Source organism: Haliotis rufescens, unplaced genomic scaffold (assembly GCF_023055435.1).
Source record: "Haliotis rufescens isolate VD_foot unplaced genomic scaffold, xgHalRufe1.0.p SCAF_2, whole genome shotgun sequence".
NCBI classification, from domain to species: domain Eukaryota; kingdom Metazoa; phylum Mollusca; class Gastropoda; order Lepetellida; family Haliotidae; genus Haliotis; species Haliotis rufescens.
Genome location: NW_025963890.1, coordinates 731,002 through 746,868, shown reverse-complemented (window position 1 = coordinate 746,868; position 15,867 = coordinate 731,002). Strand labels below are relative to the sequence as shown.

Genomic DNA, 15,867 nt, shown 5'->3' with positions numbered 1-15,867 from the left:
ATATAAAAATCCAATACTTAAAAACATTGAGATCCAATATAGCACACAGTTACTTCCCTTTACATGCACACTGCTTTACTGTACATCTCGTGTTATGGTCCTGGCGGCAATAGGAGTTTGTATGCTTGTTAATGTAGGGAGGCCCTTTCCCAGGTTGATGGCAGGTTGATACTAGTTTGAACAAGCCACAAAAAAAGAAGAAACACCGCCCACCCGCACTATATTTTCAAAAGTTATTGCCTGAGAACCAATTCTTTTATTTTTTAAGCCTAAGCAGCGTTTTTCTATGCAACCCCAGCAATTTGACTCAGTGCATAATGTTGACCAACTGTTGGCCAGGGCTGAATGATGGTCCATTACAATGAATACAAATTAGATATAAATATTTATTCATCAAACCATAGTATTTTGTCTGTGGATGTAATAAATTTTGTGAAATGTATGGCAGGTTAATCCACAAAACAAGAAAAAGAAAAAAAGAAAAGTTCTGGCCTTAAAAACACTAAAGACGCTTTATATTTTTATCTGATTTTAAGAAATGTGTTTGAAATTTAATGTCCTAGATGAAAGTACAAGGTCCAGTTTGACATGTAACCCAAAGTAGCTACTGGACCCTGCATACAGCCAGGCTGAACTACGTGACCTAATCATAGTTCTGTTTTACTTTTTCCTGCTGAGAATTTCCCATCCTCCACTGCCTCGATCACATTTTGCATGGATGCCACAACTGAAACACAAAACAAGACTGATGAGAAGGGGGAAAGACAATGATGTAGTTGGTTGTTGGTTGGTTTGTTGTTTAACGCCGTACTCAGCAATATTCCAGCTATATGACGGCGGTCTGTAAATAATTGAGTCTGGACCAGACAATCCAGTGATTGACATCACGAGCGTCATCCACGCAATTGGGATACAATAACATTCATCAACCAATTCTACCCTGGAATCTTCACGGGTCAGACAATGTTGTAACATACACGAACTACAGACCAGCTTCAGCTTCAGCTGCTGGTCAGACAGATGTTAAAGAATGTCATCATCTTCATTAATAGTGTTATTAGTTAATAGTGCTGGGACAATACACTGATCGGTGGATCGCGATATTTTACTTCATGATACAAGTATTGATCACAGTCACACACTAAGTAAAAAGTATTGATTCATAGATTAAATGTTTACTTTAATGGCTGTTACACCAAACACTAATTTGTAGTGAAAATTAGGAGAGAAAAAATAAATATTTTCATCCATATTTGACACTGCTAACTGTAAAATGTAAGTGTGCCAGGTATATACTATTCTATCAATGACAAAGATGGGTAACGCACCACAGATAAGAGCACATACAAGTATCGCGATACTTATCGGATCATGAACAACGTATCGTGATACGAATCGGATCATGAACAACGTATCATGATACTTATTGGATCATGAACAAGGTATCGTGATACGAATCGGATCGCAAAATTAGTGTATTGTCCCCGTCGTAGCAGTTATGTCCTACTAATGTCTGGTTTGTTCAGATTCACGGTGGCCTGTAAATAATCAAATCTGAACCAGACAATCCAGTGATTGATATTGTGAACAATGATCCACACTGTCGGGGGACGATGACACGCTCTCATCACATCTGACCAGCTGGTCCATTTGGCAGGAGATTTAATACAACCAGCAGGGGTTGCTGGTGATCACTTCTGACCCTTGACCCACAGTCACACCTACTTATGTACATGCTGAGTCCAGTGTTCACCTGACAGGTTCTTTGGCTGAGTGAGTGAGTGAGTGAGTGAGTGAGTGAGTGAGTGAGTGAGTGAGTGAGTGAGTGAGTGAGTGAGTGAGTGAGTGAGTGAGTGAGTGAGTGAGTGAGTGAGTGAGTGAGTGAGTGAGTGAGTGAGTGAGTGAGTGAGTGAGTGAGTGAGTGAGTGAGTGAGTGAGTGAGTGAGTGAGTGAGTGAGTGAGTATGATTTAAGCCACTTTAAGCAATATCTAAGCCTTTTCACAGCAAGAGGCTTTTGGTGTGATGCTCTAACCAGTAGTCCACCACATCAGTAACAGGATCGCGCTGAATGCCTTGCCCCATTATGTTGCTCTGGCTTATACTGAATACACTCCATGGAGGCCATGCTGACCAAATGAATGAATCTTGGAAAGGTTGCATGACAGATATGGCACCAGCATCCTGTGTGTTGGTATGAAACCATAGCACTGACTTATTGTGAACAGTTCCCACTGACTTACTGCCTTCTGTATCAGGATAGTAGTATTTGTAGCGGTCATTCCCAGCTTCATTGATGAACTCCTTCCGGACTTTCCCTTCAGGGTCTGAACAGATGAAACCATGTCACACATTAAACACACATTAAACTCACATTAAACACACATTAAACACACATCAAACACACATCAGGCTACTTGTGTAACAACATCTTATAACCATGTCGTATTTTCATCATTTTTATTCAAAACACCACTGACACTGACGCCACTGTGATGAAAGGGGAATAACTCTTGCTTATTCCCTACACATGGAAAAACATGACACTTCAACAATCATTGATTATCTTCTGTTAGAATTAGTGATGTTATTGGGTTTCACATACCTAGCAGGAAACTATAGGCTGATGGGATGGTTGGAAACTGTAGGTGGATGGGTTGGTGGGAAACTATAGGCTGATGGGTTGGTGGGAAACTATAGGCTGATGGGTTGGTGGGAAACTGTAGGTTGATGGGTTGGTGGGAAACTGTAGGTGGATGGGTTGGTGGGAAACTGTAGGCTGATGGGTTGGTGGGAAACTGTAGGTGGATGGGTTGGTGGGAAACTGTAGGCTGATGGGTTGGTGGGAAACTGTAGGTGGATGGGTTGGTTGGAAATGGTAGGTGGATGGGTTGGTTGGAAATGGTAGGTGGATGGGTTGGTGGGAAACTAGGCTGATGGGTTGGTGGGAAACTGTAGGTAGATGGGTTGGTGGGAAACTGTAGGCTGATGGGTTGGTGGGAAACTGTAGGCTGATGGGTTGGTGGGAAACTGTAGGCCGATGGGTTGGTGGGAAACTGTAGGTGGATGGGTTGGTGGGAAACTGTGGGTGGATGGGTTGGTGGGAAACTGTAGGCTGATGGGTTGGTGGGAAACTGTAGGCTGATGGGTTGGTGGGAAACTGTAGGTGGATGGGTTGGTGGGAAACTGTAGGTGGATGGGTTGGTGGGAAACTGTAGGCTGATGGGTTGGTGGGAAACTGTAGGCTGATGGGTTGGTGGGAATCTATAGGCTGATGGGTGGGTGGGAAACTGTAGGCTGATGGGTTGGTGGGAAACTGTAGGCTGATGGGTTGGTGGGAAACTGTAGGTGGATGGGTTGGTGGGAAACTGTAGGCTGATGGGTTGGTGGGAAACTGTAGGTGGATGGGTTTCTTGGCCCATCAAAACAGTGGTCAATAGCATGAACAACAATCAGGAACAATCTAGGTTACACATTCTAGTAAGCGCAGACTGTTTGGGTGCACAGAAGACGCTCCTACCTAAGAAAAGGATCCTTGGTATATATCCACCATCTGGACTGTACTGCTTGTCTGAAGGTTCTTCTTCATTCTAAACACATCAGAATTGTCTACTATCAACACATCTGTGTATTTCTACAAAGTCACATATACGCTCATTATGACATGGGTGCATGTCAATCGTAGCATCAGTACCATCACATGACAATGTATCAATTGGGCCAGAGTTTATAGAAATACATAACCAAGATCATGTTATACTAAAACATGGAAAATGCATATTCAGTATTTGGTAAAATGGCCACTAAAATCAAATTAAGTTGCTCGGAGTATTTAGGCATGAGATAATCAAACATAACAATCTTGTTGAACAGGCATGAATCTTGGAGAAGGATTTGAGCACAAACACACATCTTTTCTGATGTCGAGTTAAAGTTGATTATGTGTTGAATTGTTTGATAGGCTTCACTAAGAAGCTGACGGATGATAAAGTAGACACAATTCATGGATAACAACTTCTTTAATTACTGTAAAGGTAATGTTTTGGTAAGATCCTTATACCGTTGTCAAGCAAGACTGGATTTTGTGTTGTCAGTGTGTTACATTAAGATAAGCTGGAGCCTTTTCTTAATACAACCCAATGACAAGTTAATCAATAAACATTAACATATTCACAAAATGAGCTAAATAGTTTTACTATATATATATACTGACTCACCTCTGTGTTCACCATAATAAACTGTTTACTGAGTGAAATAATTCCTTTTGTTTCTGCAAACTTAGGTTTTAAGGCTGAAAGTAAAAAAAAAATCTTATATCATTTTGATATCAATATGACTTAGAACTGGGTAATGTTTCTTCCAAAGAAGTTCCAACTATGTATCTTATTGAATATACAGAATAATAGGGCGAAAGCTAACATTCACTAAGTCAATTTTCAAAGTAGCAGAGATGAACAGGTTGCACTCATAACATCATGACAGAGTACTTTTTTAAACATTTAATGCTCTTGGAACTTTGACAAATATTCTGTATAAAGAATAAAGTCTCTTGAAATAAATATTTTATTTTTATCTGCCATCGGTAAGCTAAATGCAGATACAGCTAAGAACAGTTCTAAACAAAAGTGAACCTGTGAAGATCCGGGGTAGAATAGGTCTTCAGCAACCCATGCTTGCCGTAAGAGCAACTATGCTTGTCGTAAGATTCGACTAACGGGATCGGGTGGTCAGGCTTGCTGACTTTCTTGATGCACGTCATCATCTTTTGAAGTGAGTTAACTCCCTTGCCTCGGGAGGATGACATTTACATTATTGTATTGAATTCAGTGTTAAAATACCTCTCACTTGATAACAAGCAAATAACTTAACAATGTCAAAAAGGACTTTCAAAACAATTTTATTTTTGAAAAAAGTAATGTTGTATTAGTGAAAACTGTACTGGATTTTGTTACTTGTGACTCAAACAATGATGCAATTTATGTTACTAGCTTATCCAATGAGCATTGTCAACTAAAATAAAGTACTAATTACAGTAATATTTATGTATTTCGGTTCATTGTCGACTTTAGGAGGAATTATTGGGTACAATTATTAGCAGACGTGTTTTCCAAGATCAGCTGTTATTTATTTTTGTGTCTACAGATGTGTAGCAATAGAATTTAGTTGCCACAAGATATTTTTCAAGGTAGTCATTTGTCTACCTCTGAATTTTAGACAGTAGAAAAACTTAAATTTAGGTTGCATTGGTGACCGTTTTAGTGGCACCTATGTGGCCTGAATATGTTCCTACCTTTGCAAGCACCACACCAAGACTTGTGAATAAGAAGCATCAGTGGTTTGTTCCTGAAATGTAATCATAAAAACTTCAAGACAATGTTCTGAAGGAACTACACTTTCTCTTCTTAGGGTCATACGTCATATTGGGACATGACTTATGTCTGTTCTAAACTATTGTATTTTCTATGCTTTATCTGGTGTACTTAGTTGTTTCTCATCTGATTTCTTTGTAAACAAAATGCTGAATTTGTATCATACCAGCTGTTTCCAGTGTGAAATTGCATTTGGCAATATTCCAGCCATGTCAGAGAGACACCAGAAATGGCTATCACATATCCATGTGGGGAATCAATCTTGGATCTTCAGCATGACAAGCGACTGTTGTACATTTAACAACTAGCTCTGACCCGTTTCCAAGACGTAAGATTACCATGTGGCCACAATGTGCTTGTGTGGGAGAAAGATGAGACATAACAGCAACAGATTCATTATCTGTGTATAGGATGCAGGAAATACAACATGTACAATCAGTAGTTTATTCCTGAGAGATCATCAACATGATCAAGTAGCGGATTTCACATAACTTGGAATAACCAGATTACTGGCTGTCAGTATTAATTGTCATGGTAACATATTGTTATGGAGGTAAAGAAAGCAGTATATTTAATAAATTCAAAACTTCAATGACAGGAAATAATCAGTCTGCTGAAACAGATTCCATTGGGTGTAAAAGGCAAAAAGCAATGAAAATAATATGAATGGATCGCTGAAAATTAGTGAAGACACCAGGTGTTCGTGAAAATCAAAGGATGTCCTGTTCCTTCCACTGGTGTAGCACCCACTGATCTCAGAGATGAAAATCATGCCACTCTAGTCAGTACCAGGAATATCATCTTAATAAAATACTTACTCTGCCTTAGATTTTGCCAATCCATCTTCTAGACTGACCCACTCAATGTTATCACCCCATCCTATAAAGAAAGGAATAGAGTCATTGACAAGCTTAACTATGTTGACTGACCCACTTAATGTCATCACCCCATCCTATAAAGAAAGGAATAGAGTCATTGACAAACTTAACCATGTTGACTGACCCACTCAATGTCATCACCCCATCCTATAAAGAAAGGAATAGAGTCATTGACACTCTTAACTATGTTGACTGACCCACTTAATGTCATCACCCCATCCTATAAAGAAAGGAATAGAGTCATTGACAAACTTAACCATGTTGACTGACCCACTTAATGTCATCACCCCATCCTATAAAGAAAGGAATAGTCATTGACAAACTTAACCATGTTGACTGACCCACTTAATGTCATCACCCCATCCTGTAAAGAAAGGAATAGAGTCATTGACAAGCTTAACTATGTTGACTGACCCACTTAATGTCATCACCCCATCCTATAAAGAAAGGAATAGAGTCATTGACAAGCTTAACTATGTTGACTGACCCACTTAATGTCATCACCCCATCCTATAAAGAAAGGAATAGAGTCATTGACAAACTTAACCATGTTGACTGACCCACTCAATGTCATCACCCCATCCTATTAAGAAAGGAATAGTCATTGACAAGCTTAACTATGTTGACTGACCCACTCAATGTCATCACCCCATCCTATAAAGAAAGGAATAGAGTCATTGACAAGCTTAACTATGTTGACTGACCCACTCAATGTCATCACCCCATCCTATAAAGAAAGGAATAGAGTCATTGACAAGCTTAACTATGTTGACTGACCCACTCAATGTCATCACCCCATCCTATAAAGAAAGGAATAGAGTCATTGACAAACGTAACCATGTTGACTGACCCACTTAATGTCATCAACCCATCCTATAAAGAAAGGAATAGTCATTGACAAGCTTAACCATGTTGACTGACCCACTTAATGTCATCACCCCATCCTATAAAGAAAGGAATAGAGTCATTGACAAACTTAACCATGTTGACTGACCAACTCAATGTCATCACCCCATCCTATAAAGAAAGGAATAGAGTCATTGACAAGCTTAACTATGTTGACTGACCCACTCAATGTCATCAACCCATCCTATAAAGAAAGGAATAGAGTCATTGACAAGCTGAACCATGTTGACTGACCCACTCAATGTCATCACCCCATCCTATAAAGAAAGGAATAGAGTCATTGACAAACTTAACCATGTTGACTGACCCACTCAATGTCATCACCCCATCCTGTAAAGAAAGGAATAGAGTCATTGACAAGCTTGACCATGTTGACTGACCCACTTAATGTCATCACCCCATCCTATAAAGAAAGGAATAGAGTCATTGACAAGCTTGACCATGTTGACTGACCCACTTAATGTCATCACCCCATCCTATATAGAAAAGAATAGAGTCATTGACATTATTTATTCCAAATTTAAAAATTCCAAAAATTCAATATAAGCAACCCCTAAAAGCCCCCTCTTGGGTTGCACACACCACTTTCACCCTTTTTGCAATTCACTAAATGGCCCGGCCAGGCCCGTGTGAGAAATACGCTACAGTCGGAAAGCGCACGTTAAATCTCCTATATCAGTCAGTCAGCCATTGACAAACTTAACCATGTTGACAGCACACCATCATCCTCAGGGTGACTAGCAAAGACGTTTTCTACTGCAATAGTACTGACAATAGGATTCATTTTAGATATTTTTATCTGCAAAAGCGACGTTACCAAAGCCATGTAAACAACAGATACGTTAAACCCTTGTGTTTGTCCTTATTCAATATAAAAGTTCATTCAAACAGTGGTATCTCACTGTACTGTTCATTTTCCTGTCATCATAATTACATACCTGAACATGCTGTAAAGAAGTAACGTATCTGTTGGTTTCATATTTGGTAGAACAAAATCTTTACAGAAACATTTTGTATAAATATTAACACCAAAACCATCATCACTTATTTCAATTCTGTGGTCCTAGTGGTGTATACAATCAATATATTCATGCAACATGTCTGTCCAAGCGTTAATAACTTGCAGAGCTGACATTCAGTGGTAACATATCTGTTACTTATCTTGCATACCCTTTCATAATTTGAATGTCAAAAGTACCGTGCCAATATCACAGTCAAATTTATGTTAATTTGTATTTGTACATATACTACATATACTATGGTTCAACAGCTTTAAAATACAGAATTTGTATTTCACATTCAGTAATATGCATTTTTTTACTGCAGAGAAAGGGTAATGTATCTGTTATGCAATATGGCGACAGTATATTTAAGTGTAACTTCTTAAAATTGTTTCCTACAAAGCAATAGATTTGTTATTTATAAATCACATGAGCGTCAATTCATGAGCACCCCGCATTCTAATGGCGTTCAATACGTTCTTCAACAATATGCCCTGGGCAAAACGTGAAAACAATATAGTCCTGCTTATGACCACCGCCTCTAGTTGGGCCATCATGAGTCACCCTCTCAGTGTGAAATAGGGTTATACTGATAATGTTGTTGTCCTAAATATTGATCTAAAAACCTCAGTAACTGTCTTGTTACACAACCGACATGACGCAAGCAATATCTCAGACTACTGGTCTATGTGATGGTGGTCACACCTCTGCTTCTACATGATATCTCTGTGTATCCACTACTTCTGGCATCATGATTTTACATTGCATTCTTGTCAAACCTGTTGTCGAGTTCAAGAACCACCATCAAGGCCATGAATGTAAGTGGTATCACATGAAAAATGTGAAAAAATACCTATCGAAAGAAAGAAAATATACAAGTATTTAAATTTACAATAGCGAGTACTGTTTCAGCTATATCTCGCACACAACATACATATACTACAATATAATCATGCTAGGTAATTTATATCAATGTAAGATGCAAATTTATAATACTACAGTTATCTATAAATGATATATGTGTATATGTGTGTCTTGATATACCTGACATACATGTATGACCAACACTATAATGAGTCTACTTTGGCCACACCCAATCTTTGAAATTTGCAAACCCATTGGGCGAGTTGATCCTCTTCATTTTTTTGATATTCCATTGGCACTTTTAGTTTTATTTTATCACAGAGTCTAGCTTGAGGAATAACATAAGATACAGGCGCTTTTCCAACAGACATTCTGCAACTGGTGACTGCTTTTAGAATTCAAGATTAAGCAAAGGTTTACGTTCATGTTAGCTCACTTCCTAAATGTTATAAAATATATTAGTAGATCAAATAAATAGAAAAGCTTCTATAGGTATTTTAAAAATCCGTAAAATTAAAATGCAATAATAGATAATGACACAGATTATTAAGAATGTTTCGAAGAAAATCTACTTTATTTTATGAATAGGTTTAATGTAGACATCTAAATACTTTATGATATATACGCAAATAAAGATTCCATCTTATTTTATAAATCATGCATTTAAGTTAAATTAATTTATACATCACTATGTACACCAAAAATAAAGTATTATATGTTAAAATGTGAAGATATTTAACTGATTAATTTTGAAAAAAACATGTCCGAGTACTCCCTTACCACGTTTTTTCATCGAGGTAGTACCCGGACATGGCTTTAACAGTACTGTTTATTGAATTCTCAAGTCATTTTCTTTAATTGAATGTCGTTACAATTACTTAAAGTCCTACCTTACACCAAAGTTAATTTAAAATGAGTCGTTTGGAAAACACTAATTGAAGACCGAAAACAGCGTTGCTTAGCGATAATGTATGAAAACGTACGGGTGTAGCAGTCATGTTTGAGAGGTGATCGTGGACGGTTTGTTTAGAGAGTTATCTCTAGCAGACACATTTTTAAATGGCCTGGGGGGAAAACAGATAATGCTTGCCTGTTAAGTTTGGGTATCAGCAGTTTACATAATTAGCTTTAAATAAATGTTTGGTGAGTGTCCGGCTACTACCGCTGTCTGGGTACTGCCTCCCCTGCTCTACTCCCTTCTTGTCATCCACGTTTCATGGTACAAACCTACACATGTATATTTGTCAACATTCACTTGGGAGACTAAGTGATGACGTTTCTCTTACAGTCATGCCACAGTTAAGAAACTACTCCAATCAAACAATATAAACATTTTAAATGTGAAAGTTATTAACCACTGCACGTATTTGTTGTAAATATATGTTACAGATACAAATACGCACCTCGGGCATACTGGTTCGCCCTAGAAAGTGTCAAACAGGTGAAAACGATCACAGATATCCACGCAAGCACTCCGGTGTCCGCCATTGTTATTATAAACGTGATGTTCCATCAATTATTTAAATGCCGATTCCAATAATCATCAGATAAGAATTAGATGAACATGATGCTAGATTTATGAGGTAAGGCATATATCCATGCATGACTAGCAAATTTCGCATATTGTTTATTACATTTTAGGAACATCACGCATGAGTTCAGCACTAAATCGTTCCAACTTCCGTTTTCTCCACATGGTAAATTTGTCACCAAAATAAACGATGGCAAATTCTTTTGGAGACGACTTGTTTGATGTTTTTGATGAAAAATCAGATTCAAACCCTGCTAAGCAAATCGAAGAAAAAGATGCTTCTTCCACCGAGAGCTTAAGCGACGAGAAAAGGTAATCGGTGCGCCTCAATGTGGGGCATTGTTGGTCGTAGAATCGTAATTTGGGGAAAATGAAACAAGGTGCAGATAGCCACCATTGATTGTAATATGTGCTCTACATGCACCTGGGTCTCACGGCGTGCTATGTACACTATATTGCTTATGTCAATACTACGTTGTGTTCATAGATAAAGGTGCAAGATCAGGTTAGCATTTTTCTTGGATACTGTCCCGTCACCTATTTTCGTGTTGTTTTTATTATCAAGGCCTTATTTCGTACTAGATTGACTTTACAAATTCACTTGCATGATTATATTAATAAAAAATGTTCGATTTTAACTTGTGCCATAAAGAGAGGTAATATATTATATATGATCTTTACTGTACAATATGAGTATTTATCTGAAGTTAATGATGTTTTGTAAACTCATTTTGACCAAAAAGCTTTGATCCCCCATGGCCAGTGAACATAGTGAAAGTAGTCACGGTATGCCCATATTGTCATGTATCATGTTCAAATATAATAAACATGGGGATCTAGTGGTTACAATACAAAAATTTGCATCAATGTTTAACTATTGCCATGCTTACAGAGCTGAAGACCTCCTTCGACAGATTGTCGGGAAAACTAAGAGAGCAGCAGGGACTGAATTTGAATCCCAGGAGTCGAAGAAGCAAAAAACAGAAGATGGTACTGGGTAGGTATAACACAACAAATGATCAAGTTATTTCACAGGCTTATGACCTTGATGACAAATACTGATATGTATATAAAACAGTATTTGTTTTAGCGTTTGATGGTGTTACATAAAGTTGGAATAGGTCTTCAGCAACCCTTGCTTGCTATTAAATCCGACTATGCTTGTCGAAAGAGGCGACTAATGGGATCAGGTGGTCAGGCTCGCTGTCTTGGTTGATGCATGTCATCGTATCCCAAATGTGTGTATCGATGCTCATGATGTCAATCACTGGATTATCTGGTCCAGCTGATGCAGCATTAAACAATATTCACTCTCTGGTCACTGTCACTGACTCGATTATTTACAGACTGCCGTCATATAGCTGGAATATTGCTGAGTGCGGCTTGAAACAACAAATAAACAAAGCCAAAAGCTATACAATCAGTGTTCCAGCTGGCGTTTGAAACTGTCAGTCCTGGTGAACTGGCAACTCTGATAATTTCCAGTCCTCCCTAATTTTGGTCAGTTCGAACTTCCAACAAATAAAAAAATGTATGAAAATTACCTCGTTTTAATTCTTTCAACAGCAAGTTCAATGCAATGACGTCATCTCTGAAGTATCTTAGTTAGATCTACACGTCATTCACGCAAAGTTCAGTCACAGTGTTCTCCTTTTTTCTTTTTTGTTTATATTTCAAGACAAAGTCACTGCAAATATATATTTAACCTCAAAGCAAAGCAAAATGTTATTTCCTTGCACTAAAAATAGACAAGGGGAAACCCTGATGGTAACAGACAAGGTGACTTCATTCGGGAAAAAAATACGTATATAAATATATTGCTGATATTTTGTTCAACAACAAAGATTTATGAGGTGCTTTCTTTGCCGGTCCACAGGGACTGGCAGTCACATGAATTACCAGTCCAAGCCTAATTTTACCAGTAAAAAACTGGTAATTACCGGTAAACAGGAACACTGACAATGCTGGGAAATCTGTTGTGAAGTTGATTTTTAGATTATGTTGTGATGTTTTCTTTTAATAGTGATGCCAACACAGAAGTCCTGCCTCGAATCCAAGTACACAGAGTGGAAACAGTGGAGGCCTGTTTGCATGAGGTGAGAAATACTCAATGTACCTTCATATTCATTGATAGACAAGTAATTTATGAAGGATAAGAAATATATTGGCTAATCTGTTGCTTACATGTTTTTTACCTGTTGTTGAAATATTTCTGATATTTTCTGTAAGCAGTTAAATAGGTAGGAGATCACATATTCCTAGGCATATGATCTTTTCACTGGTTGAGTTCAAAAGGGAGAGAGCAGTCAGATCATTTTGTTATACCCCAAGTACCTACCAGATGAAGAAAGTCACTACATGTGTTTTCCTTCTTTCTTTACTTGATGAGAGACCTATGTCACATCTGATGACAGTTGATAGTGTATGTCAGTTGCCGGGAACAGTTTGGTTCAAGAAAAACACATATATATTTACAAAGTATAGTTCCTTCCGCCTCACTGAAAAGCAGGGATGAAAGTTTATTGTTTCCCTAGTTTTGTCTGTTTCCAAAATTTATTGCTGGAATTGGTAAACAGACTTGGCATGAAGAATAATAGATACTAAAGACCTGTGTTGGTAGATTTTCACAGTCCTGCTGTCATTGTAAGGTCAAACAGTTTCTCTGCAAAGTCCAGCATTTGATTGATATTATACTGCAACTGATTACAACAGTGTCCGAAATAGCTGCCTGGCTACTGTCATGTGACTGGTAACACTTCTGTTGGGACAGGTGAAATTTTTCCTTCTTGTATATATTAAAACGACTTGCTTTTCTGCAAACCCCAAATGAAACATTAGGGACTTGTAATTAATGATAGTGGGGGGTGGGCTGGTGGGAGGGGGAACCATAACCATGAAAAAAGAACAGCAAAAGTGGGGGTGCCAAACTTTATCACAACTAATGGAAGCAGACATAAAAAGTGACACAGTTCTATTTTTTTAAATAAGAAAATTATGAATTTTAACATGATTTAGAGACTGGTCATTTATTATATATTGTTTGGGGAGGGGCGTCAGCACAATAGATAAAACCTCAGACCAAACCCACCAGCCCACACACCCCTATAATAAATTACCAATCCATTATGAGTCAACAATCGATGAAGTGCTATTTGTAGGTCATGTTATGGCCATTATCCCACTAGCATGTATTTGCAAATGCAGACCTGAAACTTTCAGCGGTGCTAGTTACATTTATGAGCCACCAACCCGTCTGGCTTGTTGGAGGTAAAAATTATTTCCGACGCTGAATTACAAGAACTGCTTGATGTTTTCAGGTGGCTGTGCCTCCCGATGAAGAGTTTGTGCCTCTCAAACCCTCGCAGAAGAAATCTGCTAAAGACTTCCCCTTCATCCTAGATCCGTTTCAGAAGGAGGCAATTCTCTGTCTGGAGAACAACCAGTCAGTGCTGGTGTCCGCTCACACGTCAGCGGGAAAGACCGTCGTAGCTGTGTGAGTAGTCTCAATCACAAATATATCTAGGGTAAGGAAGAGTATTTATCGATGTCAACTTCTTTATTATGAGGAACACAATGTTTTGGAGTATATACTTCTCCTTCATCAGGTGAGTAAGTATATACTCCGAAACGTTGTGTTCCTCATAATAAAGAAGTTGACATCTATAAATTCTCTTCTTTATGTGTATTATTTCTAAATGCCTTTCAAAGAAATGTCTAGGGTGTGTTTCCCAAGTCAGCATGCCCCCTGTAGTGATCTGGGGTCAGAATGGGTCCCCCTGTAGTGATCTGGGGTCAGAATGGGTCCCCCTGTAGTGATCTGGGGTCAGAATGGGTCCCCAACACCTCCTGCTTGACCAAAGTGCATATATTGGGCTAAAAAAGTCATAGTCTTGGTTCTCAGGCACCGCTCGCATCATAATAAAGTCTGCCGCACGTTTTTGTTTAAATTTTCCAAAGCGGCAAAAGAATATAAAAATCCAGTACTTAAAAACATTGAGATCCAACATAGCACACAGTTACTTCCCTTTACATGCACACTGCTTTACTGCTCATCTCGTGTTATGGTCCTGGCGGCAATAGGAGTTTGTACACTTGTTCATGTAGGGAGGCCCTTTCCAGGGTTGATGGCACACAACTGTTTGTTTGGTTACATACCAGTTTGAACAAGCAAAAAAACACCGCCCACCCGCACTATATTTTCAAAAGTCATTGCCTAAGAACCGATTCTTTAATCTTTTTAAGCCTTGCATAAAGTAATGTGTTACTTGTGATTCCTTGTCTCCAGGTACGCTATTGCCATGTCACTACAAGTGAAGCAGAGAGTCATCTACACAACCCCCATCAAGGCTCTGAGTAATCAGAAATACAGAGAGCTGTTTGAGGAGTTCCAGGACGTGGGCCTGATGACGGGAGACGTCACCATCAACCCCACCGCCAGCTGCCTCGTCATGACCACAGAGGTAGGAAGCGCTTGCTTTCATCATTCCTTTGTCATGTCACATTGACACTGATATGGAAACTGATGTGGAATAACCTACCTTGCTTTCAGATTTTGAGAAGCATGTTGTATCGTGGATCGGAGGTGATGAGAGAGGTGGCCTGGGTTATATTTGATGAGATCCATTACATGAGAGACAAAGGTAAGAGAAGATAACTCTCTTTGAATAATCCACTAACAATTTGGATATCAATGAATATGATAACTTGTCCTTTTGTTTGCCATTTACAAAGTAGAATAGATGATGTGAGTTCAAGATAGTTCAACATTGTTTTTGTGTCCTGTGATCTGTGTCCTGTGATCTGTGTCCTGTAATCTGTCCTGTAATCTGTGCCCTGTGATCTGTGTCCTGTAATCTGTCCTGTAATCTGTGTCCTGTAATCTGTGTCTTGTAGTCTGTCCTGTAATCTGCGTCCTGTAGTCTGTGTCCTGTAGTCTGTCCTGTAATCTGCGTCCTGTAGTCTGCGTCGTGTAATCTGTGTCCTGTAATCTGTGTCCTGTAGTCTGTCCTGTAATCTGCGTCCTGTAATTTGTGTTCTGTAATCTGTGTCCTGTAGTCTGTCCTGTAATCTTCGTCCTGTAATTTGTGTCCTGTAATCTGTGTCCTGTAATCTGTCCTGTAATCTGCGTCCTGTAATCTGTGTCCTGTAATCTGTGTCCTGTCATTTGTGTCCTGTAATCTGTGACCTGTGATTTGTGTCCTGTAATTTGTGTCCTGTGATCTATGTCCTGTTATCTGTGTCCTGTAATCTGTGTCCTGTAATTTGTGTCCTGTAATCTGTTCATGTAATCTGTGTCCTGTAATCTGTGTCCTGTAATCTG

The 15,867-nt window shown here is 38.7% G+C and overlaps 2 protein-coding genes across 2 annotated transcripts in view; one reads left to right on the top strand and one right to left on the bottom strand.

Annotated features, from left to right (window-relative positions):
• Positions 1-372: 372 nt before the first annotated feature.
• Positions 373-10,513, bottom strand: LOC124115583 (thioredoxin domain-containing protein 12-like). The gene is made up of 7 exons (XM_046476628.1): positions 10,420-10,513; positions 6,186-6,246; positions 5,289-5,341; positions 4,216-4,289; positions 3,519-3,588; positions 2,242-2,325; positions 373-727 (listed from the first exon to the last, which is right to left on the bottom strand). The coding sequence occupies exons 1-7, from the start codon at positions 10,502-10,504 to the stop codon at positions 648-650; spliced, it is 507 nt and encodes a 168-aa protein (XP_046332584.1). The 5' UTR covers positions 10,505-10,513; the 3' UTR covers positions 373-647.
• Positions 10,514-10,686: 173 nt separating this feature from the next.
• LOC124115582 (exosome RNA helicase MTR4-like) overlaps positions 10,687-15,867 on the top strand; it is a 38,887-nt gene continuing 33,706 nt past the window's right edge. The window contains exons 1-6 of the mRNA XM_046476627.1: positions 10,687-10,859; positions 11,440-11,544; positions 12,571-12,643; positions 13,865-14,040; positions 14,833-15,007; positions 15,097-15,187. Of these exons, the coding sequence (XP_046332583.1) occupies positions 10,738-10,859; positions 11,440-11,544; positions 12,571-12,643; positions 13,865-14,040; positions 14,833-15,007; positions 15,097-15,187 (742 nt within the window). The 5' untranslated portion in view covers positions 10,687-10,737. The remainder of the gene's footprint in view (positions 10,860-11,439; positions 11,545-12,570; positions 12,644-13,864; positions 14,041-14,832; positions 15,008-15,096; positions 15,188-15,867) is intronic.